The 25,815-nt window shown below is 40.9% G+C and overlaps 2 protein-coding genes and 1 non-coding gene across 5 annotated transcripts; all 3 read left to right on the forward strand.

Annotated features, from left to right (window-relative positions):
- Positions 1-1,019: 1,019 nt before the first annotated feature.
- Positions 1,020-1,102, forward strand: TRNAL-UAA (transfer RNA leucine (anticodon UAA)). The gene has a single exon. It is a non-coding gene; the product is annotated as a tRNA-Leu (tRNA).
- A 446-nt stretch (positions 1,103-1,548) lies between these two features.
- LOC143881806 (splicing factor U2af small subunit B-like) lies at positions 1,549-6,397 on the forward strand. Of its 3 annotated transcripts, none has more exons than XM_077385098.1 (7): positions 1,549-1,754; positions 1,846-2,113; positions 3,591-3,677; positions 3,759-3,840; positions 4,076-4,202; positions 4,298-4,752; positions 4,867-6,397. In XM_077385098.1, exons 2-6 carry the CDS (start codon positions 1,877-1,879, stop codon positions 4,731-4,733), a joined length of 969 nt encoding a protein of 322 aa, XP_077241213.1. In that variant the 5' UTR covers positions 1,549-1,754; positions 1,846-1,876; the 3' UTR covers positions 4,734-4,752; positions 4,867-6,397. The 3 variants fall into 3 exon arrangements, with proteins under 3 accessions (XP_077241213.1, XP_077241212.1, XP_077241214.1); XM_077385097.1 differs by having other exon boundaries at positions 1,549-1,738; XM_077385099.1 differs by having other exon boundaries at positions 1,549-1,738; positions 6,119-6,397.
- Positions 6,398-19,298: 12,901 nt separating this feature from the next.
- LOC143881808 (histone deacetylase HDT1-like) lies at positions 19,299-25,753 on the forward strand. Its single transcript, XM_077385100.1, has 10 exons — positions 19,299-19,451; positions 23,523-23,593; positions 23,697-23,911; positions 24,041-24,063; positions 24,152-24,196; positions 24,298-24,452; positions 24,640-24,732; positions 24,828-24,924; positions 25,042-25,174; positions 25,455-25,753. The coding sequence occupies exons 1-10, from the start codon at positions 19,439-19,441 to the stop codon at positions 25,516-25,518; spliced, it is 909 nt and encodes a 302-aa protein (XP_077241215.1). The 5' UTR covers positions 19,299-19,438; the 3' UTR covers positions 25,519-25,753.
- The last annotated feature ends 62 nt before the right edge of the window (positions 25,754-25,815 follow it).

The following is a 25,815-nucleotide window of genomic DNA, read 5'->3' on the forward strand; positions in this document are numbered from 1 at the left end:
TAGAGTTTCCAAAACAACAAAAAAATTTAGAACATAATGCAATGCCGCATATTAAGCAAGTGACCAAGCTAAAAAGCCCTAAGATGATGTTGGCACTCCCATGTTTTGATATCGTCCCCTAACTCATCTTGTCTAGTTGTCTCTTAAGTTTTAATTTTTAATCAAACAGACTCTGTTTGTGCAATTATCAAAATATGGTGGTTCCAAAATCACTTGCCTAAAAGAAAGAAATGCAAATGTAAAAATGAAATGTTGAATATTATATTCCCAAGAAAGTTCTCACCAGAAAAAAAAAAAAACACTTAGAAAATACAAAAATAATTGGTATTGATGGGGCCAGGGCAGGGCCAACTACATCCCGGTCCCTGCTCAAACCGGGGAGTCCCCGCCCAAGCAGGGCGGGGCGGGGAGGATCCCAGCTTCCACAGGTGAAATTGCCAGCCCTATCTTGGATCTCTGTACAACTGCGACTTGTCTCCATCCAACTACAACTAGAAGTCTCTAATATTAAGAGAAACGCAGAAAGATGGAAACATAAATTAAACTAACTGCTCAACACACATGTATTATTTTCCTCAACCGAGATCAAGGCATATTGACTTACGCAATCTAGGTTTAGGCCCTGTTTGTTTTGGACGCACAGTCTGTTCTCAAAACCCACCACAAACAGGGCCTATATCAAAGAAGGCCGTAAATTTGAGTCAAATAAATCAGTGTTGGCTCAGCAATTGATTCTCACAATCCCAAACAGATAGGGCATTTGTCTTTCTTCTTTTTTTGAGATTTAGCCTTAGGGTTTGGCATTTTAAGTCTAGCTCAATCATTAAGGCTTTGTTTAAGGTATTAGGGTTTAGGTTGTACGGTCAGATTGAAGCTCTCTCGGAGTAGGACAAGAAGGTCTCATCTATTGAATTAGTTAAGCTATAAGCACTCAAAGGATAAAAAACAAAGGTGTTTCTCTGTTTGAAAACAAATTTTAATATGTATATATAATTAAAATGTTCACAGAGATCGCAACAGCTGGTTTGCCCGAGTGGTTAAGGGGGAAGACTTAAGATCTTCTGCACATAAGTGCGCATGGGTTCGAACCCCATAGCCAGCAACGTATGGAAGTATAAAGTTTCCACTACCCAATTTTTTCATGAATATTTATATAACCCTGAGGAGTGAGGAGTAGGCAAAAGTTGGGAAATTTTTCCTCCCATATCTTTTTCCAACCAAACAGGAAAGCGAAAAAACAAAAAACAAACGAGTAATGCTAAGGAGACGGAGAGTCCCACCGAGCAGGGGACCTAACAAACGGTTTATTGCCACAACCTCACAAATGACGTAATCCAACCCTTAAGTTTAGGAAAATAAATTAAAAGTAAAATTTTGTTGGACACATGGCACATTTTCATTGTAGGTGCCCTGCTCGGTGTTACTCTCGGTCCCCATATCATTTTCCAAAACGAAATCCTAATCTCAATCCTAACCTAATCCTATCATGCCTCTATCCAACGGTCCTCGATTCATCCATCCCTCGCCCTTTATATATCCCAACCCTATAACACATTTTCCTTACCCCTGCCTATTCAATCTTCCTTGGCGAGAAAAAGCTGTGATCTCTTCTCAGACTCGTTCTTTTTCGATCTCTTTTTTTCTCTCAATCCGATCTGACTTCTCAATCGTTCCGAGTTCTTTCAGTTCTCTTCCTCTGATAGCGATTTAAATTCTCAGATCTCGATCGGAAGAAAAAGTAGTGTTTCTACTTTGTAATCCTTTTTTCTCCTCAGATCTAAAGTCTGCAACTTGTTTATGGATCTCCTTTTCTCAGATCTCATGATTTGGTGATTTTTTTGTCAGATTTTTCTAACTTGAATTGATCGAAGATCCTATGGCGGAACACTTGGCGTCGATCTTCGGAACGGAGAAAGATCGTGTGAACTGTCCGTTCTACTTCAAGATCGGAGCTTGCAGGCATGGAGATCGATGCTCGAGGCTTCACACGCGACCGAGCATAAGCCCTACGCTTTTGCTCTCAAACATGTACCAGAGGCCTGATATGGTCACGCCTGGTATGGATACTCAAGGTCAGGCCATGGATCCGCGCAAGATTCAGGAACATTTCGAGGTTAGATTCTCTCATCATCGATTTTACCTATTTCATTTTTTTATTTTTTTAATGATCTGACCGTGTCTGCTTTGGCTATGATTGTATTTTGTTTGATTATGTTGAGATTAGATTTCTCCTTTTCAAATTTTGTAGACGAGATTAGGTTTCATTATTCGTTGATTTTGCTCGTTCAAGTTATGTTCTGTTATGTTCCTTTAATGTTCGATCTGTTTCTGTTACTGTACACAACGTTTTGTTTGATTCTTCAGTTGAGATTAAATTTTACTTATTCAATTATGTTTTTTTTTATTCCATTTGCTGTTCTTCTAATTAACTTGTGGCTTTGGTTGCGCGTAGATATCATTCTGTTTGAATTTTGCGAGTTTAGATTTCATGCTTATCACTTTTGTTAGATTTTAGATTTGGTGATTTATGGATTTCAGTTCTCATACTATGCTAAATCTTTCTGTTTGGATTTGATTGAGATTATGTTTTTTTTTTTTTTGTCTTCATTTTCTGTGTGTTTTATTTTCCAATGACAAAGTTGGTGCGGGTTTCTGTATAAGACCTTTATGTTTAGAACGAGTTGTGGTTGTGGTCATTTTTTCTTCATCCGGTTCTTTGGGTTTTGCTACCTTTCTTTGATGATCATATGATTTTAGTTTTCATCGTGCTTCTCCTCTGATTTTCATTTTGATTTCCTTGTTTCCTTTGCTGCAGTGAACTTTTTCTTTACAAAAGGTTGTCCTTCGATTCTGATGTCTCTTCCATTAAATTAATTATTTTTTTTGTATATAAGTTTTTTTTTTTTTTTTTTTTTTGTAGGTAAGGTTTGCTCTTCTATAGAACTTTATTAGAGCTGATCTATTTTTCTCCTCGTAGTTTCTTTTGGTTTTGTTTACTCAGTTTTTTCTTGCTTGAAGTGCTTTTGCATTCTTATCATGGAAATTGGTGCCTATTTCTCTCGTGGAATAGCTGGTTGATGTAAGCCTTTTTACATGTACAATCAAAGTATACTATGGGAGCCCTGTTTGATCTAAAATTTTCAGCATGACATTGCATTTCTATTGGTCGATGACATTTTGGGATTATTCCTCAGTAGCCAACATGTCATGAATACCATAAAATAGTATCTTAGAAACCTGGAAAAGCATGCGTGCTGTTGCTTAATTTTATGAAACAGGATCTTTGAAAAGGAATTTCTGAATGACAAATTTCCCCTGATATTTTCTCTATCCTTATTTTATAACTTGAACTATTTTCTCCAAAAAATTTATTATTATCTGGTAGTGTAAACGGAGTAAGAGATTAAAAATAAAATGACATCAAATATTCAATATATGATGTGTATTATGGTTTTCATATACTTGAAATTTTGACCTGTATGCTTCAGTAGAGTTCTATTCAGAAGTTGGCTTGTCTTTTTTTGTATCGTGTAGTTTGATGGAGTTTATTTCGTCCTTATGATTGGATGCCTTTTTAATGGGAAATGCAGGACTTCTATGAAGATCTATTTGAGGAATTGAGCAAGTATGGGGAAATTGAGAGCCTTAACATTTGTGATAATTTGGCTGATCACATGGTAATTGGCTTAGAAGCTTCTGATGGTTTATTGTAACAAAGGTTCATCTTATTTCCTCTAATCTACAACTTCTTTTGGCAGGTGGGTAATGTATATGTGCAATTCAGAGAAGAAGAACATGCTGCAAATGCTGTCCGGAATCTGAGCGGAAGATTTTATGCAGGTTGGTCTTCCTATTTTTGCCCAAAAATGTGTTATTCTCAAATCAGACTAAAAGCAGTCAACTTCTTCAAGTTGTGTGGTGTCAATAATCCTCATGACCTCAGTTATTTTCCATTTTCTTTTCATGTTTAAGTTGCATTATATCGTTCTCTTGCATTTATTTCTATTTTCCACACAGTATTGTTGCTCTGAATCTATCGTGCACAATCTCATCTTCTGACTCTGGGCAATTTCAGGACGCCCCATCATTGTTGACTTTTCTCCAGTGACGGATTTCCGTGAGGCAACATGTAGGCAATATGAAGAGAACACCTGTAATCGAGGTGGTTACTGTAATTTTATGCATCTGAAGAAGATTAGCAGGTGACCTCATAGCTTATCTCTCATAGTATGTCATTACCTCGTGTGGTACTTATTGAGCGATAACTTGAAATTATTATGTCTTTTGTTGTTGTTAGGGAACTGAGGCGGCAATTATTTGGACGCTATCGACGAAGGCACAGTCACAGCCGAAGCAGAAGTCGCAGTCCTTACGCACATCGCGGCTACGAAGAACGCTCTCAAGGTGGTGGTCGTGGTTATGGGAGACCTGGGCGGTATGATGAGAGGGACCACCACCATGATGACCGGGCTAGGAGGGCCAGAAGTCGAAGCCCTGGACGTGGTAGAAAGGGACGGAGCAGGAGTCCCGGAGGAAAGAGAAACAGGAGCCCTGTTAGGGAAGGAAGTGCTGAAAGGAGGGCTAAAATCGAGCAATGGAACAGGGAAAAGGAACAGGCAGAATCTGGTAGTAGGAATAACAACCCTGACAGCAATGGTTACACACAAAATGGAGAGCAATACTATGATCAGCAACAACCACAGCAGCAGCCACAAGGAGGCTATGGTTATTGACCTGTGTTCATTTTGTCTGGTTTGTCCTCTCTTCTTACATTTTCTTTACGTAGCTCATTAGGAAAAGGGTTTCTACTTCTACAAAAACCTCCCATTCGTTAAATATAGCTTACATCCCATTTTCACTGTGCAGGTGGTGTGCAGGTCCACTGTTCTGTGATATGGAATGTAAACCCTTTTTGGTTTTCCTTTTTCTCCCATTCCCCACACCACACCGATGCTTTACTTGTGTGCTTGCATGCCTGTCGTTTTGAAAATCACACCCCTTTCTTTTTGGGAAGTGATAGTTACGCCCCCTTTTGATCACCAGTGACACCCAGCGCCAGTTTACGTGGCAATCAAACCCACTGGATTCTTCCGACGTCAAGTACATTAGCCCCCCTTTCGTCATTGATACACTAGTGCTGGGTGTCCCTAGTAATCAAAAGGGGTGTAAGTATCACTTCCCTTCTTTTTTTTATTAGGAGTGGTTTCTTTGGAAATTGAGTTTCTCTTTCCTGCACTTACTGTAGGAAATAGTCCGAGTACAAGCTTGTTTGGGTTCGTGATTTGAAGTCTTATTTTTACGGTAGAACCCTTTTGTATTGGTAAGATCGCTCTAGCGTATTTCACTAACAAGTTTGGGTGCTTGATATCATAGTTGAACAAGTGGCTTATCATTTATGCAGGAGCTTCTAATTAGATTTAAAATTCAGTGATCTTTCCTCCAGATTTTGTTCTTAAGCATACCTACGGTTGGTGGTAGTTCAGCCATGCTTCGAAAATTGGATGGAAGAAAACAATTCACCCAAGGTTCAAAGATCTATCTTATGTGAAGAACAAAGCTTATCTACAAGGTTTTATAAAAAACCATTTTGCATTGCTCTATAATTTATATTCCCTCTTTTTTCTCTAAAACTTCCAACTCTATTCGCCTTTCGCCTTTAAAAGGCCATTTAAAATACTTATAGCTTATAGAAGTGCAACTTGGGTCGATTTTTTGGAATTCGGCTTGAGCTTTTACCATAAAATCGTGACAGGCCTAGGTTGATTCTAATTCATTTTTTTAGCTAAACGACCCCACTCACATTGCACCTGTATTATAACTATGATAGAATTTTATATACAAGGAATCCCCAGTATTCTAATATCCTAAAAATGTTGGACGAAAACCATCCTTCCCTCTTAGTCCTTGTGCTTGTGTCTTTGTGCATGCCGGCTGTTTTTGACACTATGTTACACCAAACGCCTAGGTAGCCAATCAGCCTACGCTTTTCCTTCACCTTTTTTAACCTTATTTTTTGTCTTGAGCTTACCACTTCATTGAGTTTTGCAGGTTCAGGTATCCCTGCTTCTTAGGATCGGGGCCTCGTTTTTATGCCAGCTTATGTGATATTTGTTTACAGGTTGTTGGCCGCGTTGTTGCAGAAATGAGTTTGCAGGATTAGGGGAAAGCATTTGGTAGTCCAACCCAAGCAAAAGATGAGATCCATCTTTTGTATGATGCAGGTGAGACCTCTGTCCATAAACATCTTCGTGTTAGGTTTTGAACTTCGAGTAGGAGCTGTTGAACAGAAGGTACCTATTTATGAAAGCATTTCAGCTTTCTAGACTCTTTGGAACAAATTTTTTTTTTTAATGATACTCTTTTGAACTAATATTACATGTTTAACATGCACTATTTACTGCCTGTGTAACATGGAAAAATACACTTAGACCCCCTGTGGTTTCAATTTGTGTACGGTTCGTCCACAGATTGAAGGGTTAGGGCCTATCAATTGAACGCTTTGGATCATCCAAACAATGTGGGCCCACTGTGTTTTTGGTAGTGGGACCAAACCCCATACCTGAATCCAAACACTATACAGGGTGTGCCCAAAAAATCAGCTCCATAGGATCATCCTAACTGAGGGGGTCTATCTTACACAAATTGAAACCACAGGGGGTCTTAAGTGTATTTTTCCCAAAAATCTTTTGAAGATCCTTTTGGGTTTTTTTCGTTCCTAATCCAGTTGCACGTCATGAAATATTTGGCTGGATAGAAGTGGGGTATTGGTTGAGAAATTGCAAAATATGTTTTCTTTCTGAGGAATGATAGATGCAACGGCCCTTGTCATTTTTAAAGTCGGTTGAGAAACTGAATTCAATGTGGATCTATTCAAGGGCCCTTCTTTAGCCATTGTATAAAGAAGGCCCTTGCATCTATCATTCCTCTTTCTTTTAAGACAGTTATAATGAGGTGACAAATGGGAAATTTTATGGAAAAAGAGTGGGACCCCTCCTATTAGGAAGATCTAAACCATTCATTGGGTGGCCTGTACGGCCGTACCTTAGATAGGCTGTGCCCCAAAAATACTCTAGAATGACTCTAAATAACCTTTCAATCTGTCAAGGTTTGTCTACTGTCGCTTTTTGAACGTTCTGAGCTGTTCATTTTTACACCAAATATATTGAAGGGTTGTGATCATCCTATGGTGAAGACCTCGGAGGGCTCAGCCTAGCGACAGCTGGGACCAAAGAATTAATGGTTTAGAACTTTAGATCATCGGACTAGGTGAACCGTTGCTATAAAATTTCATTAATTAGACGTTTGAATGTTTTCCCTTGAGGCGCTGTCCACTTGTTTTCCCTGGAAAGGAAAAGGAAATGTTTCCCGGGAATATGTGCAAGAAAAGGCTTCCCTGGACTGTTTCTGGACTGTTCACTTTCTCAGGAGAAACTGCTTCCCCTTCATTTTGCACTAGTTTTTCAGGGAAACGAAATCGTGTGTTTTTGGTCGGAAATGAAATCCCTATAAGGGGGGAAATGGATTTTTTCATGTCATTTTCTGACTTATTGCAAAAATTCCACATGTGTAAATTATATTTTCACTGGGAAGCAAGTGAGCATTAGAATTCTGTCTTCTCAAGGTCTTGTCAAGGAAAAAACAGGCTGTTTTCCGGAGATTTGCTTTCTAAGGGAACGCAAGTGAACAGAACCTGAAAGTACTTGCAGCATGCAAAGGCACATGAGGGAAATGGTGGATGGCTTGCTTCTACCGGTTATGATGTTGCTATTTCCTAATCCTTTTGATTTGTTTGGTACTCAAAGCATAAGGGTTCGGATCATTCTCAAGGTGTGACCATCTCTTACCGGTTCCAAAAGGTGGGCTGAAGTAATCTGGCATGCTAAGCGTCGAGAAATTACAGTGGGCGCACTTTGTTTGGCTGATTCAAACCGTTAATTAGATGGGCCTTTTTTCATAGATGGGATGTGCCCAAATATCTTCTCCATAGGATGATTCTAACCCTCCAATTCGCAGAGGTATCTATACTGTGCCGTACATTTGAAACCTCTACAATGAGGTTTGATAGCTAGGAAAAGGGAACAGACTTGAGAGGGAATGAGTGGAGAGAGCTTGAAGAATGCGAAAAAAAACTGGAAAAAATACCCCACTTAAATTTTATTTTATTTTATTATTATTATTTTTTTTCCTTGGGGCCTTCTATGTTCCCCTCACTTCTACCTTCTCAAGTCTGTCCCTCTCCCACTCATCTTTCCCAAATGGCCCTGCTAATATTCCATGGTTGGCCATTATTTGCAGCCATGAATTTTTTTAATGGAATATTATTTTCCCAAAAAAACATTTTGAGAGGGCAGGAGTGAGATGGTATCCCGACTTGCCCATCTCCAACCGCTCAATAATCCAATATTCCATGGAAAAAAACTCTCATTGCTGCCCAACATCGCCAAAGACATTAAAAAAAGGCAAATTATATATTCGCCCACGTGAAGTGCATCAGCCCCTGTGGATATATCACTTCCCAAAATACAAAGGGTGCTTTCCTATGTTGGGGCTGTTCTATTTTTCTGTCCCGGAGTTCTTCAAACCATGGTTTAAATTTTCGGTTTTGGAAACCGTTCCGAACCCCACCGAAAACCAAAATTTCGGCGAATCAGACAGAATTTTTGAAATTTCGGACCAAAATTCCGAAATTTTGTTACACTTTTTTTCATTTAATAAATAATGAAATTTCGGAAAATTTCAGTTTCGGTCCCCACCGAAATCTGAAATTTCGGATTTTGGTCGAAATTTAAAACAATGCTCCCAACCGTGGAATTAATAAACTAGATTTATTTTTCCTCCATTCTCGTCAAGAACAGACCCCATACTATTTTTGGTTTTCCTTCTTCTCCCATTCCCCACACTACACCGGTGCTTTACTTGTGTGCTTGCATGCCTGTCGTTTTGAAAATCATTCACCTTTCTTTCTTCTTTGATGGGGTGTGAAAACACCAGCCTCTCACAGGCCGCCACCTGTCCTAGAGTAGGTGAGCTGCAACCTCTCACAGGCCGCCACCTGTCCCAGAGTAGGTGAGCTGCAGCCTCTCACAGGCCGCCACCTGTCCAGGACACCTCACCAGATTTTCCCTATAAATAGGGGATCAAAGCTCAGACCAATGGGTAACGCGAAAAATCCCTTCTCTCCCTAAACTCTTAGACATCTCCCCTTCACTCCTGCTCATACTGACTTGAGTGTCGAAGGGCCTGTCCGGAGTAAAACCCGGTCTGGTCTTCTGACCTCGCTTGCCTTGTGCAGGACTCAGCCCTCATAGCAGGACTCTTTCTCGACCACCTCACTCCTCGTTCACTCCGGTCCTTCAGGACTCAGCTCCCCTAGTCATCCAGCTCAGCTCTTACATCACTGCTGTACCTGTTACCGATTTTAGGTCTAACAGATTGGCGCCATCCGTGGGACCCCAGAACTAAAAGCTGTCCTTACACATCCCACTCACAAAAATGGCAGGACGCAAGAGTACGCGGATGCCTACTGCGCGGGCGCGGACTACCCAAACCGCGCTACCCCGCAGGACCCGGAGCGAGCGAATCGCATCACTAGTAGTAGCAGCTTCTGCTACAGCAGAGCAGAGCCTGGCTCGCTCAGAACATCTGAATCCCTTGCCCACCCCGGAGCAAGTACAAGCTCTATTTCAGCAGATGACAGCCCTCGTTGGGCAGTACCAGCAACTACTTCAAGTGCCCCCTCAACCTCCCCCAGACGCTCCGCGATCTGTCCAAGGAAGGCCAGACGTCCACAGGGGAGAGTCATCACACTATGGTGAGGGCCGAACTCATCATTCCACCAGACAAGTCCCTCACCTCACGACGAGGCATGCCCAAACAGAGCCTCATCACCGTGAAAGGTCGCGTTCCCCCTCCGCACAGAGGCGCCGAGCTCATGAAGATCGTGCGCCACCAGCGAAACGCCGACCTCGTCGTATGAGTCGGGAGAGCCAATCCGGCTCCGCGGCGAGCCAGTCTGTGGAAAGGATCAGGTCCTTGGACCACAGGACGGATCCGCTGCTACAGAGAATGGAGGAGATGGATCATCGGATAGAGGAACTGGCGAAGGACCAGGGCCGGCCCGTCTCCAGGGCGTTCTCAAGCAGGACGCCATTCACTGATGATGTTCTGGGTGCCCCAGCACCCAGAGGGTTCTCACTGGCAGATCTCATGACCGGGGCAGAGGAGTACATCACGGTGGAAGAGACACTGGCAGCTCTTAACTCAAATCGGAGGATAACCTCTGAGGAGAAAAATCCCGCCAAGCAGCGTAGGGAGGATAAACCTCCCAGAAGAGAGAAGTCTCCGCCTCCGCAAAGAAGAGAGGAAAACTTCACGCTTCTCAATACCTCCAGGAAACATATATTGGCTGCAATCAGCGAAGAGGAATTCGTGAAGTGGCCCGCTAGAATGATCTCCAAAGGAAACCGTAGAGATCCATCAAAATACTGTCGGTTCCACAAGGACCACGGTCACGACACGGATGAGTGTTGGCAACTCAAAGAAGAAATTGAGCAGCTCATCAGCCGCGGATATTTGAAAAAGTATATCCGAACTGACGGCCGCAACACAGAGCGCAGAGGAAAAAGCCCGCAGGGCCGCAGCCCTCGCAGATCACAGCAGCCCCCTGCTCGGGACAAAACCCCTCAGCTGGCCATTGCGCAGCCTGAGGCACCCCGGCCTCAGCCAAGGGGGGTCATTGGCACAATCATGGGTGGGCCTGCCGCTGGGGGCACATCCTCCGCTGCTCGCAAAGCATATGCGCGACGAGTTAACGTTGTGCACACAACCAGCAAAAAGACTAGAACGGAGAATGAGATCTCCTTCTCAGATGCAGATCTGGATAACCTTATCCTGCCCCACGACGATGCACTAGTTTTAACCATGCTCGTTGCCAACTGGGAGGTGAAGAAAATTCTCGTGGACAATGGGAGCTCAGCGGACATTCTATACTACCACGCCTTTGAGAAAATGATGATATGCGACGACCGTTTGAAGCCGGCGAACTCAGACCTATTTGGCTTCTCCGGAGAGGTCGTGAAAGTAGTGGGGCAGATTGAGCTCCCCGTTCTTGTCGGAGACCCACCTCGTCAAGCATTCGCCATGGTCAACTTCCTGGTAGTAAGGGCCACTTCGGTCTATAATGCTATCCTAGGACGGCCTGGGCAGAACCTGATTCGTGCAGTGGCTTCGGCTTATCACCAAAAGATGAAGTTCATAACCCCCAACGGCGTGGGAGAAGTTCGAGGAGATCAACCCCAATCCAGGGAGTGCTACGAGATGGCCCTCAAAGGCAAAAATGCAGTGGAATCACTGCCAATCGAACTACTCGATGTATGGGACGAACTCAGGGTGACTGAACCCGCCGAAGACCTCCGCAAAATATTATCGGTAGTCGTACCGCCCGGCATGAGAGGTGATTTTGTAAATTAAGTTTATGTTAATATGAATAAATAATTCTTTTGCAGATTCAGATTTCCTCTTATATTTGGAAACCCAGTTCATAAAACTTGGGTACTTGTATCTGGAAACCCAGTTCGCTAAAACTCGGGTACTCACTGGAAACCCAGTTCTTAAACTCGGGTACTCACTGGAAACCCAGTTCTTAAACTCTGGTACTCACTGGAAACCCAGTTCTTAAACTTGGGTACTCACTGGAAACCCAGTTCTTAAACTCGGGTACTCACTGGAAACCCAGTTCTTAAACTCGGGTACTCACTGGAAACCCAGTTCTTAAACTTGGGTACTCACTGGAAACCCAGTTCTTAAACTTGGGTACTCATTACTTGGAAACCCAGTTCGCTAAAACTGGGTACTCGCTACTTGGTTCGCCACGGCTCGTCTCCACAAAGATCGGAAGCGCACTTCTAGTCAGAAACGGGCCCGGGCAGAAAACCAAACCCTTGCAAAAACCCAAGTTCAATAAACTTGGTCATCTCCAGCCAGACTGGAAATAACGCGTTTCAACAAAACGACAAAAACCAGTCCGGTCCGAACCGGACTGGGCGCAAGACGACAAAAATCAGTCCGGCCCAAGCCGGACTGGATATGACGCGTTCTACAAAATGACAAAAACCAGTCCGGCTCAAGCCAGACTGGATATGACGCGTCTAGCTACACGACAAAATTCGGACTAATAAGCTCCGGACTGCTACAAAATCCGGACTGATAAGCTCCGGACTGCTACAAAATCCGGACTGCTCCAAGCTCCGGACTGACAAAATCCGCACTGATAAGCTCCGGACTGCTCCAAAATCCGGACTGATAAGCTCCGGACTGCTCCAAAAGCCGAACTGGATATAGCGCAAAGCGCTACAGGACAAAATCCAGCTCATCTCAACTCCAGACTGGATTTCCGGACTCATTTCCAGCCGGACTGGCTCAACTCCGGACTGGATTTCCGGACTCATTTACAGCCGGACTACGGACTGGATCTCCGGACTCATCTCCAGCCGAACTGGATATGGCGCAAAGCGCTACAGGACAAAATCCAGTTCATCTCAAGCCGAACTGGATATGGCGCAAGCGCTACAGGACAAAATCCAGTTCATCTCAATCCGAACTGGATATAGCGCAAAGCGCTACAGGACAAAATCCAGTTCATCTCAATCCGAACTGGATATAGCGCAAAGCGCTACAGGACAAAATCCAGCTCATCTCAACTCCGGACTGGATTTCCGGACTCATTTTCAGCCGGACTCCGGACTGGATCTCCGGACTCATCTCCAGCCGAACTGGATATGGCGCAAAGCGCTACAGGACAAAATCCAGCTCATCTCAAGCCGACCAGGACTCGGTGAGATTCGCTACAAGACAAATTTCAATTTCATCTTTTAGCTGATTGCGCTATATTCAGTTCATCTCAATCCGAACTGGATATAGCGCAAAGCGCTACAGGACAAAAATCCAGCTCATCTCAAGCCGAACTGGATATGGCGCAAAGCGCTACAGGACAAAATCCAGTTCATCTCAATCCGAACTGGATATAGCGCAAAGCGCTACAAGACAAAATCCAGCTCATCTCAAGCCGAACTGGATATGGCGCAAAGCGCTACAGGACAAAATCCAGTTCATCTCAAGCCGAACTGGATATGGCGCAAAGCGCTACAGGACAAAATCCAGTTCATCTCAAGCCGAACTGGATATAGCGCAAAGCACTACAGGACAAAAATCAGTCCAGTTGAAGCCGTACTCCGGACTGGAGCTCCGTACTCCGGACTGGATCTCCGTACTCCAGACTCCGGACTGGAGCTCCGTACTCCGTACTCCGGACTGGATATGACGCGTTCTACAAAACGACAAAAATCAGTCCGGCAAAAGCTGAACTGGATATAACGCGTTTCAACAAAATGACACAAATCAGTCCGGTCCGAACCGAACTGGCCGCAAGACGACAAAAATCAGTCCGGCAAAAGCCGAACTGGATATAACGCGTTTCAACAAAACGACAAAAATCAGTCCGGTCCGAACCGGACTGGCCGCAAGACGACAAAAATCAGTCCGGCCTTAGCCGGACTGGATATAACGCGTTTCAACAAAACGACAAAAATCAGTCCGGTCCGAACCGGACTCAACTTCCAGCCGGACTCCGGACTGCGAACTCAACTTCCAACTGGACTCCGGACTGGATCTGCGAACTCAACTTCCAGCCGGACTCCGGACTGCGAACTCAACTTCCAGCCGGACTCCGGACTGGATCTGCGAACTCAACTTCCAGCCGGACTCCGGACTGCGAATTCAACTTCCAACCGGACTCCGGACTGGATCTGCGAACTCAACTTCCAGCCGGACTCCGGACTGGATCTCCGAACTCAACTTCCAGCCGGACTCCGGACTGGATTTCTGAACTTAATTTTCTGACTCACTCCCAGACAATGCCTACCCATTAAGAGAAACGATTGATCACACTTTCCCAAGTCCCTCAATGACTTGGAAAACTGGGGGGCAACTGATGGGGTGTGAAAACACCAGCCTCTCACAGGCCACCACCTGTCCTAGAGTAGGTGAGCTGCAACCTCTCACAGACCGCCACCTGTCCCAGAGTAGGTGAGCTGCAGCCTCTCACAGGCCGCCACCTGTCCCAGAGTAGGTGAGCTGCAGCCTCTCACAGGCCGCCACCTGTCCTGGACACCTGTCCAGGACACCTCACCAGATTTTCCCTATAAATAGGGGATCAAAGCTCAGACCAATGGGTAATGCGAAAAATCCCTTCTCTCCCTAAACTCTTAGACATCTCCCCTTCACTCCTGCTCATACTGACTTGAGTGTCGAAGGGCCTGTCCGGAGTAAAACCCGGTCTGGTCTTCTGACCTCGCTTGCCTTGTGCAGGACTCAGCCCTCATAGCAGGACTCTCTCTCGACCACCTCACTCCTCGTTCACTCCGGTCCTTCAGGACTCAGCTCCCCTAGTCATTCAGCTCAGCTCTTACATCACTGTTGTACCTGTTACCGATTTTAGGTCTAACATTCTTCAAGGAATGGTTTCTTTGGAAATCGAGTTTCTCTTCCCTGCACTTACTGCAGGAAAAAGTCTGAGAACAAACTTGTTTGGGTTCGTGATTTGAAGTCTTTTTTATGGTAGAACCCTTTTGCATTGGCAAGATTGGTCTAGTGTATTTCACTAACAAGTTTCGGTGCTTGGTATCATAGTAGAACAAGCGGCTTATTATTGTGCAGGAGCCTCTAATTAAATTTTAAAATTAGTGATCTGTCTTCCAGATTTTGTTCTTAAGCACACCTTTGGTTTGGTTGGTGGTAGTTCACCCGTGTTTCCAAAATTCCATGAATCACGCTTTTATTTAGGACTTCAAATTTTTTTAATAGAAAACAATTCACACAAGGTTCAAAAATCTATCTCTCATATGTGAAGAACAAAGCCTATTACAAGGTTTTGCATTACTCTATAATCTATATTCCCTAATTTCTGTCTAGAACTTCCAACTCTATCAGCCTTTTAAAGGCCATTTTAAAATGCTTACAGCTTAGGAGTGCAACTTGGGTCGAGTTTGGGAATTCGGCTTGAGCTTTTACCATAAAATCGTGACGGGTTCCGGCTGATTCCAATTCAGTTTTTTAGCTATACTTCAACCAGACCGACCCATATATTTCTGCTCTCTTGTCCTTGTGCCTGTGTGTTTGTGCGTGCCGGCTGTTTTTTAACACTGTTACACCAACACCCAGGGTAACAAATCAACCTACGGTTTTCCTTCCCCTTTTTTTTGGTCTTGAGCTTACCTACTTCATTGATGTAGCAAATTTTTAGGAAAACAGTGGGTGAAATCAGTTATGATGAGAAGACAGATAGGACCCACCTATTGGAAGATCCAAACCATTCATTTGGTGGCCCGTACCTTAGATACTTTGTTTCCCAAAAATGCTCTAGACAATAACTCCCATTCAATCTGTTATCCTACTCTTGCTTCTTCTTTTTTATTGGCAAACTGGGGTTAGGCAGACCCTTACCAGATTATATTAATAATAAAAGAGGAATTACATCCGAGAATAGTAAGGATTAGTTCCAAAAGATCTGAAGGCATCTGATTTCCCCCCCCTTAAAAGGACAGCTCCATTTATAAAAGTAATCTGCTTCACGCCATACATGGGATATTTTCTACTTATGAAAGCTCTAGAGGAGCTATTTAATCTTTTTCCACCGTGGCTATCTTTTTTCTACTTGAGGTTCGTTTCAGATTGTGAGAACCGATGGTGAGGGTCCCAACTGATTGTGAGAACCGATGGTGTTTAATTCCGATAATCCGTTTGAACCCACACCATCGGTTCTCACAATCTGAAACGAACAAGGCCTAAAAACTGATTATTGGACTCAAAACTAAGGCCCGCTGTGTACAGGCACATGATAGACAGGTTGATTTGAACCAGTTCTGCTGTTCCCCTTTCCTATTCATTTTGTTTAGTTTGGTACTTTATTATGAATGTGGACCGTTTGCTTATGCCCATAGACCGCAAACCAAGTGGTTCGGATCATTCACATGTGTAGACACCCCATTTTGACCTAACCCAAGTTTCCCAAATCGAATAAAAATCCTAAAATCGAATAAAATCCCAATCCTGAAATTCTCAAAACCAAATCCAAACGTGAGAAAAGTCCAAAATTTTATCCAATTCATCTTGTCCTTCAGTGGATGTAAAGCTTCCGAAAAATTGTTACTGCTCTAAGGAATGCCCCTGCAAATTTTTAGAAAAATCGAACAAAATTTAGAAGAAAAGACAAGACAAGTTTGTCTCTCATTATCAATCGCGCTAAGCAGAAGAGGGGTCAATTTTTGAAGCGGGGGTGTGACACTACCAATACCCGTGTGCAAGCAAATAAAAAAAGAAAAAGAAGGCAAGTGTGAACATATTAAAGTAGGTTGTCTAAGGAATAACAGAGCTTGAATATATCATTTTCTTTTTTATAAAAGATGGTGGATTATCGAAACATGGGTGTGCCTATACTAACTCCCATTTGTATTAAACCAAGAGAGAAAGCATGAATCAAATGGGTGTAATTATCAAAGCTTGGAGATGCTGAAATCAGCACACCCTCTTACCCATAAAGGCAAACCGATTAGGGCATTGAAAAGGGGCTTCTTCATTTTTTTCTCCCCCAACAGGGAGAGCCTCATTTTTTGCAACCGGAAGAGAGGGAGAGAAGAGCTTTACATCTACCTCTCCAAGCTCCATTTTTTCCTCCTCCATTCTCTTCCCCAAACCACCATCTTTACCCCATCCCACCTTCATTTACACATCCCACCATTTTTGATCAATTTGTCGTTTCGATGCGCCTCCACGGAAAATCACATATCTTTCCAACTTCGTTCGCAATGGATTTTGAAGGAGGGATTCAAATGATGGTGGCCATTATGATTTGGGACGCTGGTGGTTTATAAGTATTTTCTCAACAATTCAACCTTGAAGACAAGGTTGTTTGTAAGAGGGTGGAATGATATGTGCAAGTTAATAGTGTATATGGGATTAGTTATTATCTAGCTATTATGTAGTGGCTATGTGTTTTAGAGTTATAGGGCTAGTTATTAGTGATGTGTCTTGTAAGTGGGTAGATGGACTTGTGATGTGGCATTCTCATTTACTTGTATTTAAGTAGTTGTAATTGAATGAAAGGTAAAAGAACGAAGATAAAATTACAGCAAACAAGGGAAACTTTGTTTAGGAGAGTCATGGTTCCTCTCGATTTGAACCACTAGGAGGTCCCGGTTGCCTCGAATCAACCACTCTCTCATATTTTCTGTCTTTTTTTCTTGTTTATTTCCATTACGGCCGATTAGGCACATAACAAGCGATATCAAAGCCGTCAATCTTGCTCCATGGCTGCATCACTGGAGTTTTAGGAATTCGTACGTGAAGATCTACAGGAAATTAAAGCATTGGTTTTGACAATGATTGAAGGACAACGAAGATTTGAAAAAAATCAGCATGGCAAAAGAGGAAATGCACAACGAGGAAGAAAAACATAATCTTGAAAATGTTGATTTTCAAATGGAGAAAAATGTGAGAATTGATGGGGACGAATATACTTTAGTTGAACACCATGCCAAGTTTTTTGATCAATTTGTCGTTTCGATGCGCCTCCACGAAAAATCACATATCTTTCCAACTTCGTTCGCAATGGATTTTGAAGGAGGGGTTCAAATGATGGCGGCCATTATGATTTGGGACGCTGGTGGATTATAAGTATTTTCTCAACAATTCAACCTTGAGGACAAGGTTGTTTGTAACGGGGTGGAATGATATGTGCAAGTTAATAGTGTATATGGGATTAGTTATTATGCTATGTGTTTTAGAGTTATAGGGTTAGTTATTGGTCATGTGTCTTGTAAGTGGGTAGATGGACTTGTGATGTGGCATTCTCATTTACTTGTATTTAAGTAGTTGTAATTGAATGAAAGGTAAAAAAACGAAGATAAAATTATAGCAAACAAGGAAAACTTTGTTTAGGAGAGTCATGGTTCCTCTCGATTTGAACCACTAGGAGGTCTCGGTTGCCTCCAATCAACCACTCCCTCATATTTTCTGTCTTTTTTTCTTGTTTATTTCCATTACGGCCGATTAGGCACGTAACAAGCGGTATCAAAGCCGTCAATCTTGCTCCATGGCTGCATCGCTGGAGTTTTGAGAATTCGTACGTGAAGATCTACAGGAAAAAAAGCATTGGTTTTGAAAATGATTGAAGGACAACGAAGATTTGAAAAAAAATCAGCACGGCGAAAGAAGAAATGCACAACGAGGAAGAAAAACATAATCTTGAAAATGTTAATTTTCAAATGGAGAAAAATGTGAGAATTGATGGGGACGAATATACTTTAGTTGAACACCATGCCAAGTTTTTTGATCAATTTGTCGTTTCGATGCGCCTCCACAAAAAATCACATATCTTTCCAACTTCGTTCGCAATGGATTTTGAAGGAGGGATTCAAATTATGACGGCCATTATGATTTGGGACGCTGGTGGATTATAAGTATTTTCTCAACAATTCAACCTTGAGGACAAGGTTGTTTGTAAGGGGGTGGAATGATATGTGCAAGTTAATAGTGTATATGTGATTAGTTATTATCTAGCTATTATGTAGTGGCTATGTGTTTTAGAGTTATGGGGTTAGTTATTGGTGATGTGTCTTGTAAGTGGGTAGATGGACTTGTGATGTCGCATTCTCATTTACTTGTATTTAAGTAGTTGTAATTGAATGAAATGTAAAAAGAAGAAGATAAAATTACAGCAAGCAAGGGAAACTTTGTTTAGGAGAGTCATGGTTCCACTCGATTTGAACCACTAGGAGGTCCCGGTTGCCTCGAATCAACCATTCCCTCATATTTTCTGTCTTTTTTTCTTGTTTATTTCCATTACGGCCGATTAGGCACTTAACAACTACTCATTAAGTTATGGGTCCCCAAATAGGGACATCTATATGTGATCAAGATCCTCGATCTACTAAGCAATCACAAAGCCCCACTCAAATGATATTGGTAGGATGCAAAATCTCATGATTAAGATAAAGAATTACGAAATCAACGGTACAAAATCAACAGTTTGGCATTCCTTGGCCTAACGCTAAACCATGCTTGATGGGATAAAGTAACTAAAACAATCCATACCTTAATAAGACAAAATCTGCTGAAAAATGGCTGTATGGCTGCTCTCACATGCAACAGCCAGCCGCGAAATGCCTTTCTACGATGGTCACTAGCAAATCTTCGTTGTTTTTTGCCCTAAGAGAGAGAGAGAGAGAGAGAGAGAGAGAGAGAGAGAGAGAGGCTTTAAATACCCCATTCTAAAATCTAAACCCTAGCTCCCAATTATATTTCGTTTTGCTCTATCAAAACCCTCCCAGAGCCTCCTTCCAAAAAGATCATACCCCCTCTTCCTTCCCCTTTAATTTCTACGTCGATGGAGTTTTGGGGTAATCATTTCTTCCCTTTCTGCATTTTTCTTCTCATCCAACTTCTCTATTTGTTGACTGTCTACTTCATTATTACTGTTTCAATCTCTGAACTTGTTAACCGATGAAGATTTTTGTAGATCAGTGGACTTTATGGGTTTATTTAATTACCTTTAATCATTTTTCTTTTCTTTTTTTTCAATCGTATCTGCTATTTTTGTTAGTTTTCCATGTAGTTTTCTCTGATGGTTTTATTCATCTCTATTTTGGTTTGTTTTTGTTTCTTGTTTTTATGTTATTGCTTATTGTGTTTAGAAGCATTCTGTTTTCTTCATTGTTTTTATTTTGTTGCTATGTTTCTGTTATTGTTTGAGAATAGTTAAAATAGCATGTTCTTCTTTTTATGAATATGTTGATGGATGCTTGATTTTTTTGCTGTTTTTTTTTTTTTTTTTTTCTATTTCGCAATTACTTTTTAGTAGTTTCTGTATTTCTTCAAACTGGTTATTCAGTTTGTCAACTAATGGCAATGCAAGTTTTTTATTGGGTTTTTCTTGATTTTACTTTGTTAACTTACCAACTTCTCCAAAAGCTTAAGCTGTTGGAGAAAAGGCGTTATTTATCTTTTATACTTTAACACTCCCCCACACGTGTGGCCCACTTGGCAAACACGTGGCAAATGTCCCACTTTGGGCTGACCATCGCATGTGGATTTTTGCTATCCGGGAGGGTTGAACTCGAGACCTTTGGCTCTGATACCATGTTAACTTACAAACTTCTCCAAAAGCTTAAGCTGTTGGAGAAAGGCATTATTTATCTTTTATACTTTAACATACTTTTTTCATATTTTAGGCGTTTGCATTCTTCTCTATTTTCTACACTGTTTATAGAACTCATCAACATGTATCCTATTATTATTACTATTATACGCTTATTATTATTGTTAAAACATGATGTTTTCTTAGAAAAAAACATCTGTGTTTTAAGGAATTGGTCTTTTATCCAGTTTATTTGTAGTCATTTGTAATACCAATCCGCTTTTCGGGTAGATTGTGCCTTTCTTCAATCTGGGTTCTACTATATCTGGTACCTTGGGCAGGCATTTCAATCTATTATAATTATATTGATTTCTGGACACTGTTTATTAATCCAGGAATTACTTACTAAGACTCGTGTACTAAATGTCAGAATGTGTTATGCACTATCCCTTTATCCATGTATTACTTAATATTACTCTTACATTAGATGTAAGAATGTGTTCTTTAAATTTTTTTTTTGAACAAAATTTATGCATTTTCATAATCTCATTTTCATCTTCCATCCTTCAGGCACTTGTATTGACTTTCAACTTTCTAAGTGCATTTAAGTATTTCATTGACTTGTCAGTTTGTGACCTGGTGGTCATGGGTTCGAGTCACGGAAACAGCCTCTCTGCAAAGCAGGGGTAAGGCTGCGTACATATAGCCCTCCCCAGACCCTGCAATGGCGGGAGCCTCGTGCACTGGGCCGCCCTTTATTGACTTGTCAATTTGTGGTCTTCTCTGATCTCAATCGTACCTTTTTTTACTCTTCCTGGCACACATGGTGGCTTTTTGTTATGTTAAATGGAGAAAATATGTGGTGCCCGACCGTCGAGTCCCTGGTTCATGGTACATCAAAAGTACCACCCTTGATGTTTGATCCGACAGCAGCCTCTTAAAAAGTGGTCTGCTGTCGGATCAAACATCAAGGGTGGTACCACCCACAAGGGACTTGACGGTCGGGTACCTCATACCATATTAAAACCCTGTTAAATGTTACCTAATTTAATTTCATATACCTTATTTGTAGCTCGTTTGCTTGCTTCCCTTTACCTTTTTTTTGTGGGTAACTGATTAATATTTGTCACTGATTACTCAATCTGAGGAGATTTTTATATTTACACGTATGCGCGTGTTATGTGACTCCCAATGTTTCTTTCTTCTTTGGTGGTGGTTGTGTTTGTTGGTGCCTCTTTCTTATTTTGGTGCACATAAGCATGATTAGGGTATTTTTATGTTGTTTTTCTAATGGATGTTTGGCTTTTTACTGTTGCATTGTTGGTAGTTTCTACAAATGTTTATATGGATTTAGATTATGTTATTGTTCATATGCACCTCTGACTTTTTTGTTTTGAACTATTTTATCACTTTCAGTCCATCCCGCGTCCTTTGTTCTTATAATTTCCCTAGTTTTTGGTTGGTTACTTCCTTTATGGTATACTTAAAGAGTTGATTTTTTTCAATTTTCCCTCCTTCCCTCAAAGAAGATTATTGGTTCTTCCTACACTCCCAACTGGTCCTATGAATCCTATTTCGTATTTTGTCCTCCTTTCTGGGTGGTTTTTACTCTGCACTTCTTATTTTTTAAAAGAGAGATGTCTAGTCTTTAATTATGATTATTCTTACATTCCATGTGAGTTGGAACATTCTTTTCCTCCTTTACTTAGAAGAGTTTTCTTTACCGTTACTAATTTTCACATTATTGGTAGTTTATGTTATGCTGTGATCTGTTCAAGTAAGGTCGTGGGTCCTTGCCTAACCCCAGCTCACTCATAAAAAATGTTATCCTGTGATCTTTGTTTTGATCATTGTATCTCATGAAGTGGGTGCTATTATTATTTGTTAGCATTACTTTCCACATTTTTGGTAGTTTACAGTGTTCTGCAATCTGGATTTCGTTTTTGTTACTTTTGAACTTCACCCCTTGAGATGTGTGTGCTATTTTAAATTGGGTTTGATTTGATGTCACTTCATCTAGCTTCATTTGTGTGCACACTTGTGATAATGTTGTTATTTCTCAACCTTAGTCCTCAAATACAGGCAGAGCTTTTATCTGCTATTCATTTAACTTTTCCTCTTATGCTTCTTGAGTCAAGTGTCAATCCAGAACATATACTTTTTGTTGTCTTATGATGTGTTTTTTTATGGTAAATATGTTTCAGCTATGATCAATGATTTCCTCCTCAATGCATAGTGAAAATGAGGATTGGATTTTGTGTGTCAGTTGTAGAAATGCTTCTCTTTTATTGGAGTTGTAGAAATTGAACAAAAATCTGACCATTGATATCAGAATGAGAATGTCACTTGTCAGATTCGATTTTCTTTGCTAAATGTCTCAAACAGGATATTCCATTTACATTGTCATTCACAGATTTTTGAATGAGAGAATAGATCCTGCATCTAGATTAGGATTTTTTCTTCTTCATATGTAGTTCTTGTTGCCAGATGTTGCTTTCACTGCAAGGGAATGACTTGGTAACATCACATGGCTTTTTATATTTTTATTTGTTTCAATGACCTTGAGGTTTCTATGCCAATTGACTTTCATTTTGTCATTCCTTGTTGTTATTGAAGAACTGAGTTGTAATATTGTACCATTGTTTAATAACTCTTCGAGCCAATCATTGACTCGCCCGAGTTAATGAAAACCTTGCATATTGATCATTGACTTGACCGAGTCGACTCGGTTTTACAATGCTTATTGTAAATTTGGCCATAAATATTCCTATATGTTTCCCCACTTGTTTGGGTTGCTTTCATCTCTTGCGCTCACTTATCCTTAAATTGGTAACATCAAAGAGCTGATAATAAACCTGTGAGATGTACGAATCAATTCCTTTTTGCTCTCCATGCATTCAAGTTAGTTCTGTGATATCATTAGTCTGCATTATCTAATTCAGTCTATCAAATATGCTCATTGCTGTATTATATGTATGTGAAATATTTTGAGAGACGAATCCCTGAACTCCAAATTTATTTGTTCTATCAATTTAACTGATAAAAGGTATTAACGGCCTGATTGTTTGCTAAACGAATATTTTAATGGATATGTGTGAGCACACCTTGGTCCCTCCTTTCCTCGCAGTATGACAAATATCTGTGGGCTTCAAAAAATTCCAATATATGAGCTGTGTATCTAAGTAAAATGTCACTGTCTTCATGTAAAATGATTTGTTTCGTCATGTACAGTGAAAATGTAACTTTTTGATATTTGTAATGTTTTGATTTTCCCCCTTTTTTATGTTTCTAGTTGCTAAAGCTATTTATCTGGTAAACTTGTTATGATATCTAGGTGTTGAAGTTAAAGCTGGGGAGCCCCTTAAGTGCGAGCCTGGTCTTGATAAATATGTGCATCTCTCACAGGTAGTTATCAAGTCTAGCATTTTTTCTTTGATTCTCCAAATCAGTATTCATTTCCATTTTTGAATATGGGGCCTCCAATTTAAATTCTACTGCCGTTATGTAGGCATCTCTTGGGGAATCTAAAAAGGAGAAAGAAAGTGCACCTATTCGCCTCTATGTGAAGGTTGGGGATCAGAAGTCAGTCCTTGGAACTCTTTCAGCAGAAACCTGTGCTCAAATTTCATATGATCTTGTCTTTGAGAAAGAATTTGAACTATCCCACAGTTGGAAAAATGGGAGTGTCTACTTCTGTGGTTACAAAACCATGATTCAGGAAGAATATCCTTTGCATTCTTTACTTCAGTTGCTAGTTTTTGGTATGTTAATACTTATATTTCGCTGCGATTTTGCGTCCTTATTTTAATTCGTTGATTGGTTTCCTTGACCGTGGTTTCTTATCTTCGTCACATCTGATGATGATGTCTTCACTGGTAAGTCTTGAAATCATGTATCCTATCAAATAAAAGTTCTCCTTTCAATGGTACACCATATGATTTATGATTCTATTTCAAATTGCAGATTCTGATGAGGATGAGGATATTCCAATTACGCTCAAGGAAAATGGTATCAAATTGCTTCGTCTATTTATGGGATTCAAGTTTACATATATTTGTGCCAGTTCTTTTTACTGGTAAAATACATTTGTTTTCTCTTTCACCATTTAGGAAAGCCAGAGGCCAAGGAGCAGCAGCCTAAACCTGCTATGGATAAAGCTAATGCTGCAAAACCTGAATCATCAGTTCCTAAGAAGGTGAAATTAATGGAACCAAAGAAAGATGAGGATGATGATGATGTATCCGAGGAAGATGAATCTGACGAGGTATGAGAAAGAACAGAAGAAAACCTATTTGATTTCAAACTTAGTATTATTACTGGTCTAATCTGATCGCTAATAATCATCTTTTAAATCATTGTTTGCTTCATTATAATTGCTTATTTTTCAGTTTGAAAATGTCAATTGTTCATCTACTAAATGTCTTGCTTTTGATTCGATGAGCATTGTACAGGACATGCTTGAATTAGAAGATCAAAGTGATGATGAAGAGGACGAGGACGAAAGCTCTGAGGAGGAAGACGAAGCTACACCTACACCTAAGAAAGTATGCTTACAATGTCTCCCTAGTTAATCTCCTTATTGAATTTGTGGATATTATTAAAGCTTTTCTTTTCATATACCTGTTTCCCTTTTGTGAAGGCTGAATCAGGCAAGAAGAGACCTGCAGAACCGGCTGCTAAGACACCTGTTTCTGAGAAGAAGGCCAAGTTGGTTACACCCGGAATCCAGAAGACAGGTATGGTACTTCACCTTGCTTGTATGCGGCCCTTTAACGACATGTTTATATTTTATATTCCCGGAAGGCCAAGTTGAAATTCTGCATGCATGTTATTGACCAACTAATATATTGTAGGTGGCAAGAAAGGTGGGCACACAGATACTCCTTACCCTGCAAAGCAGGCAGGTAAAACACCCGCAAATAGTGACAAGTCGAAGCCTCAAACCCCAAAATCTGCGGGCCAATTCTCTTGCAAGCCTTGTAACAAGTATGCGTTCATATTCTATTTCTCTTTCTTTCATATTCCATTCTTAATTGCATTTTGTAAATGTAATCAAACTAATGCTTTTTACTGGCTGTTAGTTGCAAAATTTGAGAATGATTATTGCGAAACTTTTTTGGTAAATCTATTTGGAATTATGTACTGACCTTTTTAATATGCTATAGATATTAACACATCTATATCTGCTGGTTTGCTAAAAGATCAGTTACTCAAGTTTCTGAAGCTCCAAAAATATGCTCATCTTTGTCTTAAATCTGTGTAACAGGAATTTCAACTCTGATGGTGCCTTACAATCCCACAACAAGGCGAAGCACAGTGATGGCAAGTGAAGAAATCCTCATTGCTTCCAAGTTTTGTAGGCTGTTTTTCCAGTTATGAAAGGTGAGGATTAGTAACTAGAGCATCATATAGTAAAATTGGTTGTTCCTTGGAGGTTCCTATCTATTTATTTTGTTTACAGCGACTGATTGGTAGGCAATGGTTGTTGGATATGTTGTGGTATTTGCTGAAATGCATTTACATAGTGACTGATTGATAGGCAAAGGTTTTTGATATGTTGTGGTATTTGTTGAATTGCATTCACTGTGACTGATTGGTAGGCAAGGGTTTTTGTTGTATTTGTTGAA

The sequence above is a fragment of the Tasmannia lanceolata genome, unplaced genomic scaffold (assembly GCF_043159265.1).
Source record: "Tasmannia lanceolata isolate RefF3 unplaced genomic scaffold, GAP_Taslan_0.1 ptg000007l, whole genome shotgun sequence".
Classification (NCBI taxonomy): domain Eukaryota; kingdom Viridiplantae; phylum Streptophyta; class Magnoliopsida; order Canellales; family Winteraceae; genus Tasmannia; species Tasmannia lanceolata.